Source organism: Emys orbicularis, chromosome 2 (genome assembly GCF_028017835.1).
Source record: "Emys orbicularis isolate rEmyOrb1 chromosome 2, rEmyOrb1.hap1, whole genome shotgun sequence".
Classification (NCBI taxonomy): Eukaryota; Metazoa; Chordata; order Testudines; family Emydidae; genus Emys; species Emys orbicularis.
The window spans coordinates 243225420-243249371 of NC_088684.1; the positions used below are offsets into that span (position 1 = coordinate 243225420).

General features: G+C 46.3%; 1 protein-coding gene across 1 annotated transcript in view; it reads left to right on the forward strand.

Annotated features, from left to right (window-relative positions):
* AGMO (alkylglycerol monooxygenase) overlaps window positions 1-23952 on the forward strand; it is a 157211-nt gene that overhangs the window by 23242 nt on the left and 110017 nt on the right. The window contains exon 3 of the mRNA XM_065399900.1: window positions 2119-2270. Coding sequence (XP_065255972.1) covers window positions 2119-2270 — 152 coding nt within the window. The remainder of the gene's footprint in view (window positions 1-2118; window positions 2271-23952) is intronic.

Sequence of the window (23952 nt, forward strand, 5' to 3'; positions counted from 1 at the left end):
ACAAAAGGACTCAAGGGGAAATGCTGAAAGTTGATCAAAAATGGAGGAAATGTATCAGTTCACATATCTTTGGATGTACTGCAGAAGCATTATATGTTAATAAAAGGCAAAGAATCAAGTGAGAAAACAGTATGTAATAACCGATACTGTATGTTGCAAGAGGTGTTTTAAATTTCCTGGTCATTTAAAAGATGTTAAGGAATACCTTTTGTGTGTGTGTTTGAATAGCATCAGTTCCCTTCTGACCTGTTGTGGAGGTGATTAAAATTTATACTAAACCTTGTATATGCCTCATGAAGTGAATTGCAAAAATCTGGTTGCGACATAAAATCATCTTTAGAAATATTTGTTACATGGCTCTTATGAAAGTTAAACATGTTCCAGGTGCATCTGTTGCTACTTCTGGGCACAGCTAAAATGTTTTTGAAAGTGGCAGGTACACCTGCCATTGCTGCTTCCAGTGAAATTCTCAATCTACCAGCTGCCAAAGTGAGGGTGATCAGACTTTTTGAAGTGAGAAAACAGGACAATTGTTGCAGGGATAGAGGTGAAGGGCAGGTGTGTTTTGGCAGCTGATGATTATAATTAGGGCCCTACCAAATTCACAGTCCATTTTGATCAATTTCACAGTCATAGGATTTTAAAAATTGTAAATTTCATGATTTCAACTATTCGAATCTGAACACGGTGTTGTAATTGTAGGGGTCCTGACCCATAAAGGAGTTGTGGGCAGGTCGCTAGGTTATTGTGGGGAGTTGCAGTACTGCTACCCTTACTTCTGTGCCGCTGTTGGCCATGGTACTAAAGGTTTTCCCAGGTATAAAGCCTGGGAACTGAGGGAGGAAAAAGGAACTATGTGTTAGGCAGGGGAGATTCCAGGAGAGAGCTAGGTCCAAGACAGCTCTTGCTTCGTGACAGAGTAATAGTGTTTTTACTGAGGTTTCTGCAAGAGGGAGTTGCCTATGTTCAGTTGGTGACCCCACCTCTGTTCAAGGAAACAGAAATTGTGTACATTTTGTAAATTAATTACACCAAAAATACCCTGGTTTTGCATCACTGATTTCTTCTCCAGCTAAGAAACTGACCTATAAGGTCCAAAAGTCTGGTACCACTCAGCAAAGGTGTAACAATATATTCACAAGTCCTGATTGCTTTGAACAAAAATGGGAAAGACAGCAGCAAAGTTTCGCAGAGGCAGTTTCAGCTACAACACACAGTCTTTGGCCCTTTTAGCCACTAGTTTCTTTTCCTGTAACCTTGTGTCTGACTCCCAATACCCAAACCATGGCCTAGAAACCCCTGAGCCCAAAACTATGCTTTCTTCAACCACACCAACTCTTTTGTACTCAGTACTGAGTGAGGGTTAGGCCAGGAATGTCTGGGAGTTTAATTAGCCATTGTCCAGCAACACAAAAGAACTCTTCAGCCAACTTTTGTCACATTTTTCCTTTCCCCTCACTTTCTTCTTTGCACTTCCCCCTCCTTTCTCTCTATCCCCAACCTTCAGTCCTGCAGTACTTCTCCTTCCATCAGTCTTTCTAGCATTTCCCCTCCTACTCTCTTCTTGCCACACACATTCTTTCTTATTCATCCTCAGTCCTTCATCTGGCTATGTTAAATGTATCATGAAAATATTCAGTGTGTTCAGATTTGCCATGGTATTATTCAAATAATAATAATAATTAGTAGCATCCTAAAAGTATTTCTAACTTGTAGATTAAAAATGAGTTTCTCCCAGTCACATGAATACCTTGACATCTCTGTGTACAATAAATGAGGTCAAAGAAACTGTCTAAAAGGCTTTAGGTAATTTGAAGCCAAGAAGGGACTGGAGATCTTCCAAGAAATAAAAAACACAAGAAGACCTCAGGTTGCAATAGAAAAAAGGTTAAACAGGATGGGACTGTGCTATTTTTTCAGTCTTGGCTCACAATCCTTAGTCAATAGTGGCATTGGAGTCAATGGTAATATTGCCAGAATAGGGCTGCAAGATTGGCCGAGTGGCTTTATATGTTAGAAAAAAAAGCTGCAGACTGAAAAGTACAAATATGCAATACAACAAATCTATTACCCTAATTCAAAAGGTTTTTGAGAAAACTGTTTTGTTGTATATTTCAGTGTTGTGTCCAGAAGCCTCGAGTTAACTACCTACATCTATGTGTGGGATAACTACAGACTCTTTGAACTGCTGTGGGACTCACCATGGACATGGTATTTGACATTCCTAGGAGTAGACTTTGGATACTACTGGTTCCATCGCATGGCCCATGGTAGGACTTGAACAGATTTTTCATTTTATTTGCGTGTATACATATTCCATTTATGTATTCTCAAGGGTCCACTAAGATTCACTTGAACTTTGAGTGGGGAAAACCGATTTTATAGTTTGTTTTTTATAATATAGATGTGAATGTAATAAAATGTAAGACCTAGAATTTTAAAAATATTGCTCCTATGCTCATAGAAGGAAAAATTTGGGAGGAAATGTAGGTGGGACATGAATCCTACATGTATTGCTCTAATTTGTGCTTCCGGATTACTTTAATATTCTGAATAGAGTGGCATAATGGGCTGATTATAAAAGTATATCAGCATACTTCATTATAATTTTTTATTACAGTAATTCCCAGATCAGGGCCAGATTCCTTGTGTTAATCACTGTACAGTAAATCAGAGCCTTTGCTTACAATTTCAAAAGACACATACACACTCACAAAAAGGGTGGGGGAATGAGAAGCAACATGTAAACAAAGTACTGGTAGGCACACAGCTTGTTAGTTTAATCTTTTAAAAAATATATTCAGTTTGTACCTAGTTTTTAGGAAAGGGCAAAGGTTAAAATATTTTATGCCCAATTTTTAAAAATGTTTTGTTTATAGTAAACTCTTAAATGTATATTTATTTTAATTTAACCCTTGCCTATTTCTATTTTTTTAAAATTTATACTTAATCTGAGATTCCTGCTCTCTTATAAAAGAGAAGGTAAGGTTTAAAAAGGATAAAGCTATTTTTTACTCTCATGATAGGGACCATATAAATACTTAGGAAAATTGGATAGAAAGGTATTTCTGTGCATATATTTTATGGAAATGTAGTACATATGGACATATCTATCTATACAGCTATCTACTTATATGACTCTCCAATAACCACAGTATATCTTTTCTGTTTCTACATTTGAAAATGTTTTATAGAAATCCTAACATATGGTCTGATCCAAATCCCACTGAAGTCAAAGGAGAAGCAGTCTATTGTCTAAAGAACTTTGAACTGTGCTCTGTAAGGCACAGTCCCCTCAGTGCATAGAAGCATTGATGCATCTGGTGTTAGTTTTCTAGAATGCAGGGAAAGCACGCTGGTGCAAATAGATCAGTGGAAAATATGGAAGCAGGTAGGAAATTAGTTTGGGTGGCTGAACTGAGTGAGAGTGAAGAATGGTCTCCAATCAGGATGGGGAACATGCTAATAGAGTGGGGGAATGGGGTCCAATCAGGATTAGCACAATGCTGGGTGGGTGCTTAATTAGGAAGGGAAGAAGATAATCAGACAGACAACAGTGATATGGGGAGAAACTCAGGAGTTCATTGGGGAGAGAAGTAAGTGAGGAAGTGGATGGGAGTTGGAACAATGCTAGGGAAAGGAAGAATTTGCTTCTTTGTGAGTAGCTGAGTTTGGTTTGTGGGAAACTGGGAATACGTGTCACAAAAAATGACATCAACAGTACCTGGAGCATTAGCTCATAGTGCTGAAGACTGGAAAAACTCAAAGGACACGCCCATTTCTTTTTAAATAAAATTTCTATTTAGTGAAAAGTATTACTAGAAAAATAATATTTTTTCCCATTTGCTCCCATTGAAGTTGGTAGCAAAATGCCCATTGACAGAAAAGAGGAAAGGATCAGCCCCTAAATCTCTAAACAAATTTCGTTAATTTCTTTTTGAGCGTAGCTCTGAAGGTCATCCAGCTTCTGTTTATGCAGAGAGGGAGAAAGGTTTTGTGTTAATACCTGCTTGTGATTCCACATTTTTAGGATTTGTCTATACAGCCCCACAGTTCAGACTAGGGGGATTGCAGAGCGCACTATGTGTTACACTGTAACTCTCCCTTGTGGACACTGTGGGCACAAACTAAAAGGTACATAATTCACATGAATGTAGTCCGGCTTGAAAGAAGACTACATTAATGTGAACTAGGTACCTTTTTAGTTCGCACCAGCAACATGTGCATGGGTGAGTTACACCACAGCACACTGCAATTCAGACCCCCATAATCCAAACTGCAGGGCTATGTAGACGTAGCCACAAAATGGATCACACTTGTAATTAAAATGTAAAAATCCAGTTCATACATAATAGTCCATAAATATAGTTCAGAAAGTTGTTCTGTTGCAAAACACTGGTCTAGTCCAAAGCATGTTGGTGTCATAGAACCATGCTATATAAGTAAGTTCATTGTCCTTGAAGGTACTGTAAACTTGCTCAATATCAGCTCTGTGCTACAAATCACATAACTGACACCACATTCTTATAGAAACCCACTTTACATATAGACAATGGATTAAACAACACTCTGCTCTTCTGTCAAAGAGTGTTGAAAAAACTCAATATCATAATGGCAAGATGGCTAAACAATGTATTATTTCAGAACTGGCTAATGAAAGAGGCACTTTTTAAAAATAAAGAAGAAACCCCTCTGGAAAAACACTCACCACCTTGATATATTTGGGCACTGTAGTGTAATCGTGAGTTCAAAAGCTCTTATTGCTTGTAATAGAACTGTAGCCAGAGACCCCCGTGGAATTCAGGAATAGGCCCTAAAATGGCGATAACAGTTGTCGGAACTGTATACCCAAGTAAAGGCAAAGTGTATGAATTTTAAAAGATATGAATGATAGCTCTAAAGGACTATGACTTGCCTACATTTTAAAGTTGTTTCATTATTGATGTTTAAGATAAGACAGTTGCACCTAGAATTATGATTTAAATTCATTCTGTTAGGATTCAGACTATTTGGGCAAAGAATCCAAACAATTAGAAATTCAGATATTTCTCTTGTAAAAAAAACAACCCAGCCTTTGAAATAAAATCAAGCTTTGACTCAGTGTTTGAGAAGCTGTTTTCCTCTTTCCTATGTATGTGTAATAGCCATTATCACAAACTGAATTTACAAGTGTACTGCAAGGACAGGATGTATTTCTTTGATGTGATCTTACTTTTCAAAGGATGGTGTTACTGTAAGTGTGCTTATGTGTATGTGTTTCATTGTTTGCAGTACTCGCTAAGGAGCTTGAAAATAATCTTTTTTACTACTTAATTGACCTCTTCTGGGGCCTGATTCAAAGCCCACTGAAGTCAATGGGAATAATTTCCTAACTGTGGATTTTTTTTCTTCTTTTGTTTTTAATGGATTTATGAATCAATTTGACCTGTTTTGTTTGTGCAATAACCTCACTGATTATGGCCTAGAAACCAGGTTTGCTAGGTTTTCTGCTTCAGTTTTCAGGGAAGGGTAGGTGTGGGATTGTATTACTAGATATTTTTAATCCAGGTACAATCCCCACCAAATTATACACTTTAAGGTAGTTCAAATATAGATCTGATTTACTAATATGCTGGATGATTCTGACATTTAGAGCGGTTTCTGATCTCAAAGCCTGGAACAGGGTTAACCTTAAAGTTTCTTTCAAACTTAAATTGTAAATTGACCTTTGGTAGCTTTCTGCTTTTGATTTTGCTTTTCCAGGTAAAGGACCCAGGGCCAGATTGTCCCCTCTGTATGAAAAGGGGTCGGGAGGAGTGTTATGTGAGGAAATCTATGCAGGGATTCCCCAAAATTGTCTGGTCATAAAGGGGTGGAGGTTTGCCCTTCTCCGACCTCTTCAGAAAAGGCCATCAGGCCTGCCCCACACCTGGAGCTTTCCCCAAGGGTCTGTGGGAGGGCCAGAGACACCATAAAAGCTTTGGTTTTCAGAGGGCCTGCTGCTTCTGCTGTCTGAGGGATAAAGCTCTCTGGCAGCATGTCTCCATAGAACATCATACTAACAGAGACTTTATACTGGCCATGGAGCACACCATGGATCCTAAGAGGTATGGTTGTTACATGGAAGGGGTAGTACAGACTGCTGCAGTATTAACTTTTCTGGTTTAGTTCTACAGGGCTGGAGAAAGAATGATGTGCATTCCCTGTGGCCCTGGCTTGTCTGTTTAGCCCACAATTTTCACTCACTCCCCCAGCAAGGATGTTAGTCACGTGGAGAGGACTTGACTGGGGTGGGCGAAGGGACAGTGCTGTTGCAGCCTTCTTTGAAAAAGAGGAGTGACCCATGTGTGAATTGAAGGAGGTGGTATGCCACAATCTGTCCCAGGGAGAGAATTGGGGATTCTGAATGGATAACAGTGAAAGCTGGACCAGTGCCCTTTTGGGGTTCGTCTTTCTCTTATTATATAAATAATATTCCACAATAACAGTCCCTAATAAATAGTCAACAGAGGATACCACGTCTAGTACTAAGTTCATTAAAGGATATTTTCTTTTTTTAAATGGAGATATCCTATCTCCTAGAACTGGAAGGGACCTTGAAAGGTCGTCATCAAGTCCAGCCCCCTGCCTTCACTAGCAGGACCAAGTACTGATTTTGCCCCAGATCCCTAAGTGGCCCCCTCAAGGATTGAACTCACAACCCTGGGTTTAGCAGGCCAATGCTCAAACCTCTGAGCTATCCCTCCCCATTGGTGGGGTCTGCAAGTTTTTGATAGAAAAGTGCAACACTTATCAGAATGTGTTTGCCACCTCTATTGCTTTGGAATTTATAGTCAAATCCTATGGCTCTTATTTATCTGACCCTTTCTTGCCTTTATGTGCTGCCTCTTATCTGTGGCTTCTCACATCCTCTGAAGTCAGCATAATGTGAATGGCTTGTGAGGCAAGTCCTGATATAAAAGTTAATGGACTATTGGAAGAACAGTAAATTTAAAGGATTCATTGCGATTTGTGAGACTGTTAATTTGATAAACAGCAATGTAAAGTGGTGTGTGACTTTTGTGATTGGAAATGTGGTCAGAAAAAAGAATATTTTCTCCTCAGGAGAGAACTGCATTCCTCTCGAAATCCAAAAACATGCCAACTTTCTTGTATATAGCAGTAGCTCCAGATTTTAAACATTGTCCGTTTTTTATACAGTATGATAACATGAAACTGACCTCATGAATGAACACCAGTATAATGCAGTTGAGTTTAGGAGTGATATTTGAGATAATGCAGATTGAGAAAGGTGTGATCATAGCCAAAGAAAAATAGAAAACATGGTGAGGTGTAAAGCATCTGGGTAATATTCTGCTCTCCTTCTTCTGGGCACAGTGGGAACAACATCTGATTGCAATGGGAACTGATCCCCAATGATAAAGGGAAATATATGTGCATTTTAGCAATTCTTTACCTTTTCAGAAATAAGATTTAATCTCCCCGCATAGACAAATATGAATTTCAAAGCAAACGTACTTGAAATATTTTAACTTATAAAGGATCATGTTCAATATTAACAGGCCAAAATATTACTCTCCCACACGTGCATACAGATAAAATATTTTTTTTATTTAAAAATGTTAATCTGAAAACTGTCAGCATTCCAACACAGAGGGTAGAACTGTAATGCTATGTACTTGCAGTTATAATGTTTGTCCAATATATTTCACTGTGCTGAGACTTCCAGAAAGGGAGTGATTACATAAAAAGATAGAGTCCAGCTTGTTTTGTTTGTAGCTTACTGTTCTTCCTAGTATATGCCTGTTGCTTAAGAAGGACTGTGGCTCCCTATATTGTGTCACTAACAGTGTTAAAGTCTCTGCTCTGAGAGTGGTTGACTCACCTAAGATGTTGAGTTTGTTGTGATAGACAAAGATATCACTATTCACTATTCACTACTTTTTCCTAATATGGCAGTGTGAGTGGAGTGGCTCCCCTGCGAAAATTATTGCCCACCCCGATCTATAATAACTTCTTCTGATGTGCTTATAACTATCTATAAGAGATACTACTTGGGTCTGTCACATGCTTATAATATCTGTTCATCATTTATTAACATTTTATAAACAATTTATAAATGAAAATTTAATACAAAATATGACCGAGATTTCCTTCTATTCCTCTCCTCGCTGGCTAACCTGCCTCCTCTGCCCTGCCCACTTCATTAGCTATCTTTCCCTGCATCACAGGGTGTGCTACCTACTATGGAGCGGCGAGAAAGAACATATTTGGGTAAAAACATACCCTGGCTAATGTGCTGCTCTCTCCAAAGTGCGCCTGGCTTTACCAAAGTATTTAATTAGCCCCCACAAACTTCTTTCCCTCGCCTGCAGATTATAGTGATCTCAGCCCAAGAAGCCCTGGAATGTGATTCCTTTTGAGGACATGCTCAATTGAGAGGTAATGACATTGACTTGATGTGCAACAGAAAGAAGAGCATGGAATGGATTTTATTAACACTGTTGAGCTGCTTCTGAATGATTTGGTGACTATAGATATTGGTGACTTCTTTCTCTGAAATTGGCAGTGAAAGTCACTAGATTTGTCACTGGTCACTTTGACACTTATTTTCTTGCTAGGGAAACCAAAAAGTCACTAAAGCTAGTGACAAAGTCGCTAAGTTGGCAACACTGGAAGGGAGCCATTGAAATGCTATCTCGCAAGGGTCCTGCCCACAAATAGGGTTGCAAGGGTCCAGTTTTCAATTGGAAAGTCCAGTTGAAGGGGGACTGATATAGTGTCTGGTCAGATGTACTGACCAGACCACCAAAAGTCTGGTTACCATAATTGGGGGAGGCTCGAGGTCATCAACCCATGCCAGACCCTGCTGGGGAGAGGAAGGGAGAGGGAGCTCAGCTTGGTGGGGAGGAAGGGTGGAGAGGATAGAGCAATGAGGAAGTGGGAGGGGGAGAGCAATGGGGCAGGTCCTCGAGGGAAGAGGCGGGGCAGGGTCGGGACCTCAGGGGAAGAGGTGGGGAGGGGAGAGGTTCCAGGTCTCCTGCTATAGTGTCCAGTTTTCAGAAATTAGAAAGTTGGCAACCCTATCCACAAAACTCCTGATCGTGGGAAACATCCAGCAACATTGATTGGCTGGGAAGCTCTGTTTAAACCAGAAAGGCACAGGAAGTTGTCCAAGTAACCAGAGAAATCCCTAACTGGCTGCTACTACTATGGACCCTGCCTACTTACTTGACTGCTGAGCCCTGCCTTCCTGCCTGTTCCTGCTTCCCTGTCTGTTCCCAGTTCCTGCTTTCCTGCTGAACTCCAGGTCCCTGTTCCTATGCCCTATCCCTGCCTCTGTCTCCAGCTCCAGCCTTTGACTTGGCACCTGATGCGGTCTTCTGCTTGACATCTGTTACTGTCTTTGGCTCTGACCTTTGGCCTGGCATCTGACTCTGACCATTAGTCCTATCTGCCCACGCCCAGGTCTCTATAGTGGGTTACATATTTGAAATGACTGCTGACTTATAAAAATCCAAAACTTTAGCTAGTGCTGCCCTCTAGTTTGCTTGGAAATTTAAAAAAGAAAAAAAGTAATCATTTTTGTTCTGGGAATGGGGACATGAGTTTGAAAGCATCTAACTTACTATGCATAGAAACAGTTCATTTGACGTACTTTTCCAAGTATGCTGTTGAAAACCTATGTAAATGGTGCCTAACACTTGTAGAGCTTGAATTATTAATGTACTTGAGCAAAAAATCTGAATTATTCTGGATTTGAGAGTTATTCTTTTTACAATTTGGGGGTTTTGTTTTTTGCTTGTGTAGGGTTTTTTAAAATGAATCCATTACATTATACAAGTCTGTAAATGTTATCCAGCTGGGATATCATGCCTACAACATTCTTTCAAACAGGCAATATCAGAAAACTATACTGGAGAGTTTGTATTTTGGAATTTCAGCTAATTACCCAGTTGATGGTATCACAGTCACATTGCTCTTCTCTCTTCCTTTTCTGTCTGTCTGTGTGTGGGAAAGATTGGTATATGAAACCAAAGTGGGAGTGTGTGTAAAGCCTTGATTTCCTTGATCCCGTTTAAACCTATGTTTAAGCCGTGTTGCTTATTTCAATTCAGGATATTTCATCTCTGTATATTTACCTAAAAATGAATTGCCCAATAATACCTGTCCATTGAACAAACAGTGTTCAAGTCACAGGATTCCAAGCCTTATTTTAAGTAAATGTACTTGTCAAGACAGATGTGAAAGGCCTGGCGTTGTGAAATGGAACAGTTAGTTGCAGGGCCAGCTTTACTATACCAGCCTCTCTCCTGACCTGAAGACATGCTTGAGATAGCTAGATGTGCTTCATGCTTTACCTTTCTGCTGAAACTTCCAACAAGGTAGTGGTGATTTGGTAATTTAGAAGAATTAGACTGAGAAGAAACCCCTCTGGTTTAAACAAATCTCAAGTAGGACTAGTGACCTAGAGAAGTGAAAGGGTCTGTCTTTATCACAGCTGATGGTCTTTTGAGGCACCAAAGCTTTCTGTAATGATAAATGAGTAAATGCTGTCTTTCTCCTGCTGCACTAGAAAAAATGCCTGCTCTTTATTTATTGCTCTGTTTCTCTGTCTGTATAGTTGCAGCAACAAGTTTTCATGGAAATACACAGTAATGAAGCCTTATCTCGGTTAGCACCACTGCTCTATGGCAGCAGTTAGTTAATGTATGGTATGACGATAAACGATGCTTTTGCACTTTTGAAATTTCTATAAAAGTGCTTTACAAACATTGCTGAATTTAGCCTCGCAGTATTCTTGTGAGATAGGTAGGAATGTATTAATATTCCTGGTTAACAGATTGGATGTGTATTACCTCTTTTACATCATTCTCAAAGGTTCTGGGGGGTAGAGTCATGAACTCTGGTGAGGAGTTGGGCTGTTGTAGAAGGCTCAAAATTCCTCTCTCAGGAAGGCTCTGAGGGCTTGTCTACACTGGCACTTTACAACACTGCAACTTTCTCACTCAGGGGTGTGAAAAAATACCCCCTTGAGCACAGCAAGTTTCAGTGCTGTAAAGAGCCAGTAAAGGCAACGCTTTAGCGTTGCCAGTGTAGACTAGCCCTTACTCTGTGTCTTATTTTGTGTTAGAACATAAGAACGTAAGAATGGCCGTACTGGGTCAGACCAATGGTCCATCCAGCCCAGTATCCTGTCTACCAACAGTGGCCAATGCCAGGTGCCCCAGAGAGAGTGAACCTAACAGGTAATGATCAAGTGATATCTCTCCTGCCGCCCATCACCACCCTCTGACAAACAGAGGCTAGAGACACCTTTCCTTACCCATCCTGGCTGATAGCTATTAATGGAATTAACCTCCATGAATTTGTCCAGTTCTCTTTTAAACCCTGTTATAGTCCTAGCCTTCACAACCTCCTCAGGCAAGGAGTTCCACAAGTTGACTGTGCGCTGTGTGAAGAAGAACTTCCTTTTATTTGTTTTAAACCTGCTGCCCATTAATTTCATTTGGTGGCCCCTAGATCTTATATTGTGGGAACAAGTAAATAACTTTTCCTTATTCACTTTCTCCACATCACTCATGATTTTATATACCTCTATCATATCCCCCCTTAGTCTCCTCTTTTCCAAGCTGAAAAGTCCTACCTCTTTAATCTCTCCTCATATGGGACCTGTTCCAAACCCCTAATCATTTTAGTTGTCCTTCTTCTAATGCCAGTATATTTTTTTTGAGATGAGGAGACCACATCTGTATGCAGTATTCAAGATGTGGGCATACTATGGATTTATATAAGGGCAGTAAGATATTCTCTGTCTTATTCTCTATCCCCTTTTTAATGATTCCCAACATCCTGTTTGCTTTTTGACTGCCGCTGCACACTGCGTGGACTTCTTCAGAGAACTATCCATGATGACTCCAAGATTTCTTTCCTGATTAGTTGTAGCTAAATTAGCCCCCATCATATTGTATGTATAGTTGGGGTTATTTTTTCCAATGTGCATTACTTTACATTTATCCACATTAAATTTCATTTGCCATTTTGTTCCCAATCACTTAGTTTTGTGAGATCTTTTTGAAGTTCTTCACAGTCTGCTTTGGTCTTAACTATCTTGAGCAGTTTAGTATCATCTACAAACTTTGCCACCTCACTGTTTACCCCTTTCTCCAGATCATTTATGAATAAGTTGAATAGGATTGGTCCTAGCACTGACCCTTGGGGAACACCACTAGTTACCCCTCTCCATTCTGAAAATTTACCATTTATTCCTACCCTTTGTTCTCTGTCTTTTAACCAGTTCTCAATCCATGAAAGGATCTTCCCTCTTATCCCATGGCAATTTAATTTATGTAAGGCCTGGTCCACACTAACCCCCCACTTCGGACTAAGGTATGCAAATTCCGTAGCTGAATTCGAAGTACCTTAGTCCGAACTTACCGCGGGTCCAGACGCTGCAGGCAGGCTCCCCCGTCGATGCCGTGTACTCCTCTTGTTGAGCTGGAGTACCGGCGTCGACGGCGAGCACTTCCGGGATCGATCCGGGATCGATTTATCGCGTCTAGACAAGATGCGATAAATCGATCCCAGAAGATCGATCGCTTACATCCGGACCAGGAAGTAAGTATAGACGTACCCTAAGAGCCTTTAGTGAGGGACCTTGTCAAAGGCTCTCTAGAAATCTAAGTACACTGTGTCCACTGGATCCCCCTTGTCCACATGTTTGTTGAGCCCTTCAAAGAACTCTAATAGATTAGTAAGACACGATTTCCCTTTACAGAAACCATGTTTCTTTTGCCCAACAATGTATGTTCTTCTGTGTGTCTGACAATTTTATTCTTTACTATTGTTTCAACTAATTGGCCCAGTACTGACATTAGACTTACCGGTCTGTAGTTGCTGGGATCACCTATAGAGCCCTTTTTAAATATTGGTGTTACATTAGTTATCTTCCAGTCATTGGGTACAGAAGCCGATTTAAAGGACAGGTTACAAACCATAGTTAGTAGTTCCGCAATTTCACATTTGAATTCTTTCAGAACTCTTGGGTGAATGCCATCTGGTCCCAGTGACTTGTTACTGTTAAGTTTATCAATTAATTCCAAAACCTTCCCGAGTGACACCTCAAACTGTGACAATTCCTCAGATTTGTCACCTATCAAAGCTGGCTCAGGTTTGGGAATCTCCCTAACATCTTCAGCCGTGAAGACTGAAGCATAATACAAGTAGAAATTCCCATCTCTGCAGTACCAGTGCCAAGGATTTATCCATAAATTAGAAACATCCTTATGTTCAATGCCAGTGAGCAGATGTGAAACTAGAAACAAAATTGGACATATTATGTTCCTTTCTTTCAGCTACTCTGAAAACTTGAATCTGAAATTACTCTGATTTCAGATAGTTTTTCAGTGTTGCTAGATATTTATAGAATTGGAAGTTACTGTGACTTTTTCTTGGTATAAAAATTGTTTGAATAACTGAAATCTTTTCAAGAGGCTGTAAAAACCCAAATCACATTAGAATTACCTAAAACATGATTTGGCCTGGCTGTAGCTAGAACCTCATCCTAATAACTGACTTGTCTACATTACAGTTATAAATATAAAGGACAAGAGTAATAATAAAACCTTAATGAGTGCCTTTGTAAATATAAAAGAATGTGTGTTTGTTACTATGAATAAGCATCATAGAATGAGCTTTGTGAATGAATACAAGCACAATTTGTTTTATTTTAAAATGGCAAGCAATTCCTTTCAGCATATTACTCAGATTTTTAGAAGCTGGGTGACTGTAAAGGTTTCATTTCTTCGATAAAATTCTAGCGAGACCATCGACACTTAGAATCTTTTGTTATGCTGTACAAGGGTTAACCGGGGCTCGACCCTCTCCGGGGCGGCGGGGAGCCACACCGGCTCACTACATACAGTCGTTGTTCGGGGGAATTAGTCTGTCCGCGGGGGTCTCCCTCGGCAGCCCTTGCGGTAACTGAACTAAACACCATAAGCCCAGGCCCTGGGTCAGGGCGGGCAACAATGAGTCGGGGCTCAGGCCTGCAGTCAGGGCTGAGCAACAACAGTACAAGAGTCGGGGCTCAGGCCCACAGTCAGGACTGAGCAACAACAGTACAATTAATAGCAAGCCCAGGCCCTAGGTCAGGGCGGGGCAGTGCAGAGTCAGAGCTCAGGTCTTCAGGCAGGGCTGAGCAACAACAGTAGGCTCCAAGCCTCCAAAGGCCTGGGAAAGGGGGAGACTGCCACCCAAGGGTTGGGTGGCAGGGGGGACGCAGGCCCTCCCACTTCACTGCGTCCCAGCCCGGGGCCCTAGCAGCGGCAGAAGACCCGCTGCTTAGTCAGTGGGGATCCTGGCCGCAACACACTGACATGGGCTCTGGCAGTGCTGCAGCCAGACTAGGGTCGGCTGCCCCCGGGCTACTTCCAGACTCCCCCTCAGGTAGTATCTGGGTCAGGGTGTTGTCCTCTGGGGGGTCCAGCACCATAGATTCCTCTGGGTAGTGGGCAAGCGACAGGCCCGGCAACTCCTCCGGGTAGCGAGCGCAGGGTAGGTCCGGCAACTCCTCCGGGTAACGAGCGCAAGGTAGGTCTGGCCAGTCCTAGCGGCTGCCTTGGGCCGCAGAGTTTTCCCAGCCACGAGCTAGGCTGGAGGCGTCTGGCCTCTCCGTCGGCTCAGGCCTTACTGAGCTCTGAGGGCGAGCCTTTATACTTCCGGGTCGCCGCCTGACCCTCTGAGGGGCGGGCTCTGAGCTCCCTAGCTCCGCCCACTCCGGCCTCCGGATGGGCTCTTCCCCCTCTGGGGCGGCGGGGAGCCACACCGCCTCACTACATACCCCACCCCTCAAGTCTGGCTCCTGCTCATCGGGGCCAGGCTCTTCCATCCCTCCGTGGCAGGACAGGAAGTCTGCGTTCACATGCTCCTTACCAGCCCTATGCTGGATGGTGAAAGCGTAGGGCTGCAAGGCCAGATACCACCGCAGTAATCGGTTGTTGTTATTTTTCATTTTCATCAACCATCGGAGGGGGGCATGGTCCGTGAGTAGCGTGAACGGAGCCCCAAGGAGGTAGTACCGTAGGGCGTCACAGGCCCACTTCACGGCGAGTGCCTCTTTCTCGACCATGGTGTAGTTCTTTTCACGGGGGAATAATTTTTGGCTAAGGTATAGAACCGGGTGGTCCTCTCCATAAATGTCTTGGGACAGGACAGCCCGTAGCCCCACCTCCGAGGCATCCGTGTGGAGGATGAACCCACATTTGAAGTCCGGGCTGTATAGGACCGGCTCCCGGCAGAGACATGTCTGGAGTGTCTGGAAGGCATCCTCGCAGTCTGGGGACCACCGCACCTGCCGGGGACTGTCCTTTGTTAACAGTCCTGTTAAGGGTGCTGCAATGGAGGCAAACTGGGGGATGAACCGCCGATAGTATCCAGTGAGCGCCAGGAACTGTCGGACTTGGCGTTTCGTGGTGGGGGTCAAACAGGCTGCCAGGGCTTGCACTTTCCCGATGAGGGGTTTCACACGTCCTCCCCCTATCGTGTATCCTAGGTATGTGGTCTTCTGCCATCCGATGCCGCACTTTTTGGGTTGGCTGTCAGTCCCGCCCACCGCAGGGATCTCAGGACTGCTGCTACACGTTCCAGGTGGTCCTCCCAGTGGCGGCTATATATCACGACATCATCCAAATAGGCTGCTGCATAGTCTTGATGGGGCCGCAAAAGGCGATCCATTAGCCGCTGGAATGTCGCCGGGGCCCCATGGATGCCAAAAGGCATCCACGTAAACTGGTAGAGTCCCGTTGGGGTGGTGAACGCCGTCTTTTTCTTAGAGGGGTCATCGAGCGGGATCTGCCAGTACCCTTTACTGAGGTCGAGGGTAGTAATGAACTGGGCCTCCCCTTGGCGTCCAAGCAGTTTGTCTACGCGGGGCATCGGATATGCATCGAACCATGAGATGGCATTAACCCGCCGGAAGTCTATACAAAAGCACCGGGTGCCGTCGGGCTTGGGTACCAAGACCACTGGGCTGCGCCATTCACTCTGTGATGGCTTGATGACTCCTAAGGCCAGCATGGCCTGTACTTGTTCCTCCACCTCCTGTCGCATTCAGTACGGCAACGGCCTGGTCGTTTCCCGGATTACCTTCCCTGGCTTGGTCTGGATAGAGTGATAGACCAGGGTCGTGTATGCGGGTAGGGCCGTAAAGGTTCCCTGGAAAGCCTGCAGGAGACATTGGGCCTGCTTGCGCTGCTCCTCCGTGAGGGTGCCGTCGAGCAGGGGAGCAGCGGGGTCCTCGGTCAGGGGCACGCGGGGACCTAACTCAGGCTCTGGCGGGTAAGGGTTAATCAGCAGGCCCTCCCGCTCCCCCCACAGTTTCAACAAATTCACGTGGTATCGTTGGGTCTTCTTGTGCTGGTCGGGTTGGTGGATCTCATATGTGACGGGCCCAACCTTCCAAGCTACCTCGTAGGGTCCCTGCCAATGGGCCAGTAGCTTCAACTCGCTCGAAGGCAGGAGGAGAAGGACCCGATCCCCAGGTTCAAAGGCACGCGCCTGCGCTTCCTGATTATAAGTTTGTTCCTGTGTGTCCTGTGCGGCCTTTAGGTTTTCACGAGCCAGGGCCCCAGCCTGAGTAAAGTACTCCTGCAGCTGGAGGACATACTTCAGGAGGCCCTGGGTTGGAGAGGAGGATTGCTCCCAAGTTTCCCGCATTAAGTCCAACAGGCCCTGTGGACGGCATCCATACAACAGCTCAAATGGGGAGAACTTTGTTGATGACTGGGGTACCTCACGGATGGCTAGCAGCAAGGGAGGGAGCAGCTGGTCCCACCGGCGTAGCTCCTCTGGGGGGAACTTCCGCAGCATCTCCTTGAGGGTCCGGTTGAATCATTCTACCAACCCGTCCGTCTGCGGGTGGTAGACGGAGGTGCGTAATTGTTTAACCCCTAGGAGCTCGCATACCTGCTGCAACAACTGGGAGGTGAAATTGGTGCCTTGGTCCGTTAAGATTTCTCGGGGCAGGCTCACCCGAGCAAAGACCTTCAGCACTTCCCCGGCGATGGTCCGGGCGGTGGTGCTCCGCAATGGGATGGCCTCTGGGAAACAGGTGGCGTAGTCAACGATGACCGAGTCTCATTGGAGACTCCTTACTGAGGAGGTTAGACAGGCCTGTGACCAGGGCGGACCCAGAAAACAGAAGGGTGTGCTGTCTGCCGGGCGCTAAGATACGGGATGTGGACCTGCGGTTGAAAAGGATCCTAAAAGGAGCAGGTAAGAACCCCTTGATCATCCTTCACGTAGGAACGAATGACACGGCTAGGTTCTCGCTAGAGAGAATCAAGGGAGATTATGCCAGGCTGGGGAAGACGCTTAAGGAAGTAGAGGCTCAGATTATCTTCAGTGGGATTCTGCCTGTTCCTAGAGAAGGACAGCAAAGGGCAGACAGAATTGTGAGGATAAATAGCTGGCTAAGGGAGTGGTGCTATAAGGAGGGCTTTGGGATGTATGGCCACTGGGAGGCTTTCGGGGACAGACAGCTGTTCTCATGGGATGGACTTCACCTGAGTAGGGAAGGAAATAGACTTCTGGGAGGGAGGCTGGCTCATCTCATCAAAAGGGCTTTAAACTAGGAATTTGGGGGAGACGGTTGGGAGATGTCCAGTTAATCTCCACGCCAGATTCCAACACTGAAAAAGAGGGCAAAGAGATAAGCACAGATATACGTAGGGATAGGGGATTGGACATAAGAAGGGGGGGGCGGATGGACAGTACAGGGTCCGTACCAAATTGCATAACTAATGGGAGAAAGGATAGACAGCATACAGTAAGATGTTTATACACGAATGCGAGAAGCCTAGGTAACAAAATGGAGGAATTGGAGCTCCTGGTCCAAGAAATGAAACCTGATATCGTAGGAATAACCGAAACATGGTGGAACGGTAGTCATGACTGGAGTACAGGTATGGAAGGGTATGTGCTGTTTAGGAACGACCGGAAAAAAGGTAAAGGTGGGGGTGTGGCATTGTATGTCAATAATGAGCTAAACTGTAAAGAAATAATAAGTGACGGAATGGATAAGACAGAATCTGTATGGGCAATAATTACACTGGGTAAAAGAACTACTAGAGCCTCCCCTGAGATAGTGCTTGGGGTGTGCTATAGACCTCCAGGATCTAGCCTGGATGCGGACAGAGAACTATTTAATGTTTTTAAGGAAGTAAAAACTAATAAGAGCTGTGTAATCGTGGGGGACTTTAACTTCCCGGATATAGATTGGGGAACAAATGCTAGTAACAATAATAGGGCTCAGATGTTCCTAGACGTGCTAGCAGATGAATTCCTACATCAAGTAGTACCTGAACCGACGAGGGGGGATGCAATTTTAGATTTGGTGCTGGTGAGTAGTGAGGACCTCGTTGAGGAAAAGGTTGTAGGGGACAACCTTGGCTCGAGTGACCATGAGCTAATTCGGTTTAAACTAAATGGAAGGATTAACAGAAATAAAACTGTGACTAAGGTTTACGATTTCAAAAAGGCCAACTTTAATAAATTAAGGCAACTACTTAGGGAAGTGGATTGGGCTAACATACTTAGGGATCTAAAGGCAGATGACGCCTGGGATTATTTCAAGCTGAAGTTGCACGAGCTGTCCGAGGCCTGTATCCCGAGAAAGGGAAAACGGTTAGTAGGCAGGAGATTTAGACCTAGCTGGATGAGCGGGCGTCTCAAAGGGGCGATTAAGAAAAAACAGAAAGCGTACAAAGAATGGAAGAAGGGAGAGATCAGCAAGGAAACCTACCTTATTGAGGTTAGAGCATGTAGGGATGCAGTGAGAAAGGCCAAAAGCCGTGTAGAGTTGGACCTCGCGAAGGGAATTAAATCCAATAGTAAGAGGTTTTATAGCCATATAAATAGGAAGAAAACAAAGAAAGAGGAAGTGGGACCGCTGAAGAATGTAGATGGAGTGGAGATTAAGGATAATCTAGGCATGGCACAATATCTAAATGAATATTTTGCGTCGGTCTTTAATAAGGCTAATGAAGGGCTTAGGAATAGAGGGAGCAGGACAGAGGGGAATAAAGGAGGGGCGATTGACATTACAGTATCGGAGGTGGAAGCCAAACTTGACCAGCTAAATGGGACTAAATCGGGCGGACCGGATGATCTTCATCCGAGAATATTGAAGGAACTGGCACGAGAAATTGCAAGCCCCTTAGCGATAATTTTTAATGAATCTGTAAACTCGGGGGTGGTACCGTGGGACTGGAAAATAGCTAATGTGGTTCCTATTTTCAAGAAGGGGGAAAAAAGTGACCCGGGTAACTACAGGCCTGTTAGTTTAACTTCTGTAGTATGCAAGGTCTTGGAAAAAATTTTGAAGGAGAAAGTAGTTAAGGACCTTGAGGTGAATGGCAATTGGGACAAATTACAACATGGGTTTACGAAAGGCAGATCGTGCCAAACCAACCTGATCTCCTTCTTTGAGAAAGTAACAGACCTTCTAGATAAAGGAAATGCGGTGGATCTAATATACCTCGATTTTAGTAAAGCGTTTGATACTGTGCCGCATGAGGAATTATTGGTTAAATTAGAAAAGATGGGGATCGATATGAAAATCCAGAGGTGGATAAAGAACTGGTTAAAGGGGAGACTGCAGCGGGTAGTACTGAAAGGTGAACTGTCAGGTTGGAAGGAGGTCACCAGTGGGGTTCCTCAAGGTTCGGTTTTGGGTCCGATTTTATTTAATCTATTCATTACTGACCTCGGAACCGAATGTAGGAGTGGGCTGATAAAGTTTGCGGATGACACAAAGTTGGGAGGTTTTGCCAATTCGGAGAAGGATCGGGATATTCTGCAGGGAGACTTGGATGACCTTGTAAATTGGAGTAATAATAATAGGATGAGATTTAATAGGGAGAAGTGTAAGGTGATGCATTTAGGGATGACTAACAAGAATTTTAGTTATAAGCTGGGGACGCATCGGTTGGAAGTGACGGAGGAGGAGAAGGACCTCGGAGTCCTGGTTGATCGCAGGATGACTATGAGTCGGCAATGTGACGTGGCTGTGAAAAAAGCTAATGCGATCTTGGGATGCGTTAGGCGAGGTATTTCTAGTAGGGACAAGGAGGTGCTGCTTCCGTTATACAAGGCGCTGGTGAGACCTCATTTGGAGTACTGTGTGCAGTTCTGGTCTCCTATGTTTAAAAAGGATGAACTCAAACTGGAACGGGTACAGAGAAGGGCCACTAGGATGATCCGAGGAATGGAAAACCTTTCCTATGAAAGGAGACTTGAGGAGCTCGGTTTGTTTAGCCTAACCAAAAGAAGGCTGAGGGGGGATATGATTGCTCTCTTTAAATATATCAAAGGGATAAATACCAAGGAGGGAGAGGAATTATTTCAGCTCAGTACTAATGTGGACACGAGAACAAATGGATATAAACTGGCCGTGGGGAAGTTTAGGCTTGAAATTAGACGAAGGTTTCTAACCGTCAGAGGGGTGAAATTTTGGAACAGCCTTCCGAGGGAAACGGTGGGGGCGAAAGACCTCTCTGGCTTCAAGAGTAGGCTAGATAAGTTTATGGAGGGAATGGTTTGATGGGATAACGTGATTTTAGTCAATTAGGCATTAACGAGCCATCGCTGGTAAAATAAGTGTCCGGCTGTAGAATCTTGCCTGTATGCTCGGGGTTCTACTGATCGCCATATTTGGGGTCGGGAAGGAATTTTCCTCCAGGGTAGATTGGCAGAGGCCCTGGAGGTTTTTCGCCTTCCTCCGCAGCATAGGGCAGGGGTCGCAGGCTGGAGGATTCTCTGCGACTTAATTTAAAGACTTCAAGGGAAAGTGGGTGGGTCAGCTTTTGTGGCCTGCATCATGCGGGAGGTCAGACTAGATGACCATATTGGTCCCTTCTGACCTTAAAGTCTATGAGTCTATGAGTCTATGACCAGGACATACTGGAACCCTGAAGCACTTTTCGGGAGTGGGCCCACCAGGTCCATGGCCACTCGTTCAAATGGCGTCTCTATTATAGGCATGGGAACTAGGGGGGCCCTGGGTACTCGCAGGGGAGCGGCTAACTGGCACTCCGGGCAGGAGCTACAATATTTCCTCACCTCCTGGTGAACACCGGGCCAGAAGAACCGCGTCAAAATCCGGGCGAGGGTCTTCTCATGGCCCAGATGCCTGGCAGCAGGGATGTCGTGTGCAAGCTTCATCACGGCTCGTCGGTGACACCGCGGTACCAGCAGCTGTGTTCGTGGTTCCTTCATGCGCGGGTCGCGGTCGATCCGGTAAAGACGGTCCTGGCATAGCTCGAAGTGGGGCCACTGGGTTGCGCGCTGGGGGTCGATGATGGTCCCATCGACTGCCGCTAGCTGTTCATAGGCCCGGCTAAGGGTAGGGTTGGCTCTCTGGTCTTGACAAAAATCGATGTGGAGTAGGGGTTCGATAGAGGGGCCCGGCAGGGGATTGTCTGTTTCTTCGGCCCTTACCTCGGGTTCCGGGGTCTCGTCGTCCTCCTCCGGTGGGGCCTCGTGACACTCTCCTTCCAGCGCCGGGGTTGAGCTGAGGATCTCCTCAAATGCGGGCCAGTCCCGCCCCAGGATCACCGGGTATGCAAGTCGGGGGGCCAGGCCGACAACGATTTGTTGGGTGACCCCGGCCACTGTTAACGGGACCCAGGCACTGGGGTAGGGCCGGACATCGCCATGGATGCACTGCAAGTGAATTGTTCCCAGGTGGGGGTCCGCCCGGGGTTCCGAAGCCTGTCGAATCAGTGTCTGGCCGCAGCCGGAATCGATCAGGGCCTGGGTGGGATGGTCTCCGACTACCGGAACCGTGATCTTGGGGGCCTGTGGTAGCCGGGCCCTTGTGTCCCCTGCACAGACCTGGCCGAAGCTGCAGTCCATTTCTGTGCAGTTCCGCTGCAAGTGTTCTCACAACGAAAGCAGGGCTCGAGTTCAGGGCAACCGCCCCGGGAGGGGGCTCCCCTCAGACTCCTGGGGGGACTCTGATGGATCCTTGAGACACTCGGCACAGGGAGCGCAGATCCGGGCCGAGGGGAAAGTTCGGGGCGTCTGAGCCGAAGTCCCAGGCGAGCCTCTTGCCCGTGGGGAAGGCTCCACGGCCCGGTCGGGGCGTCCCCCTTCCTTTCAGTGTTAGGGCGTTCTGGCCTGGGGGGTTGGGTTCGGATGGCGGGCCCCACTGGTGTTTCGGCCGCGAGGAAGTCTTCCATCAGCGTGACAGCCGTGGCTAACGTCGCCGGCCGATGGCGGAGCACCCAGGCCCATCCTCGGGCCGGGAAGATGTGCACAAACTGTTCCAGGATGACTTGTTCTGTAACCTCCTCCACCGTCCTCGTCTCCGGCTGTAGCCACTGCCTGCACGCCTCCTTCAGGGCTTGGGCCACCAGCTGGGGTCTGGTGCCCGTGGGGTACATCTGGCTTCGGAACCGCTGCCAAAAGGTATCTGGGCTGACATCTAAGACATCCAGGATCGCGGCCTTTACCTGGCTATAATCCCTTACCTCTTCCATAGCCAGCCCTCGGTATGCCGTTTGGGCAGTCCCTGTTAGGTATGGGGCCAAAAGGGTGGCCCATTGGTCCTGGGCCCACCCAGTGACCAGCGCCACCCGTTGAAATGTTACCAAGAACGCCTCGGGGTCATCGTCGGGTCCCAGCTTGGTTAGCCGCACTGGGGTGGTGGTGCGTGGCGCCCCGGCCATATCCCCTGGCTGCGCCTCCGAGGGGCATGGTAACGCCGTCACCAGTGGCTGCAGCTGGGCTCCTAGCTGCTGGATGAGCTGCTGCTGCTGCTGGAGCTGAGCCATATGCTGCTGTTGCTGCTGCTGGAGCTGAGCGGCAGCCTGCTGCTGCTGCTGCTGGAGCTGAGCCGTATGCTGCTGTTGCTGCTGCTGCTGCTGGAGCTGCTTGCTGCTGCTGCTGCTGGAGCTGAGCGGCCTGCTGCCACTCCTGGTTCTCTGTCAGAAGCTTAAACAGTCAATCCAACTCCATGACTCTCTTGGGGTGGCTCTTCCCCTCAGGTCCCTTCTCACAGGGGCCAAGGGATTGTGTACACCATGTGTACAAGGGTTAACCGGGGCTCGGCCCCCTCCGGGGCGGCGGGGAGCCACACCGGCTCACTACATACAGTCGTTGTTCGGGGGAATTAGTCTGTCCGCGGGGGTCTCCCTCGGCAGCCCTTGCAGTAACTGAACTAACACCGTAAGCCCAGGCCCTGGGTCAGGGCGGGCAACAATGAGTCACGGGCTCGGGCCCTCAGGCAGGGCTGAGCCGTAGCAGTACAAACAGTGCGGAGCCCAGGCCCTGGGTCAGGGTGGGCAACAATGAGTCACGGGCTCGGGCCCTCTGGCAGGGCTGAGCAGTAGCAGTACAAACAGTGCGGAGCCCAGGCCCTGGGTCAGGGCAGGCAACAATGAGTCGGGGCTCAGGCCTGCAGTCAGGGCTGAGCAACAACAGTACAAGAGTCGGGGCTCAGGCCCACAGTCAGGACTGAGCAACAACAGTACAATTAATAGCAAGCCCAGGCCCTAGGTCAGGGCGGGGCAGTGCAGAGTCAGAGCTCAGGTCTTCAGGCAGGGCTGAGCAACAACAGTAGGCTCCAAGTCTCCAAAGGCCTGGGAAAGGGGGAGACTGCCACCCACGGGTTGGGTGGCAGGGGGGACACAGGCCCTCCCACTTCACTGCGTCCCAGCCCGGGGCCCTAGCAGCGGCAGAAGACCCGCTGCTTAGTCAGTGGGGATCCTGGCCGCAACACACTGACATGGGCTCTGGCAGTGCTGCAGCCAGACTAGGGTCAGCTGCCCCCGGGCTACTTCCAGACTCCCCCTCGGGTAGTATCTGGGTCAGGGTGTTGTCCTCTGGGGGGTCCAGCACCATAGATTCCTCTGGGTAGTGGGCAAGCGACAGGCCCGGCAACTCCTCCGGGTAGCGAGCGCAGGGTAGGTC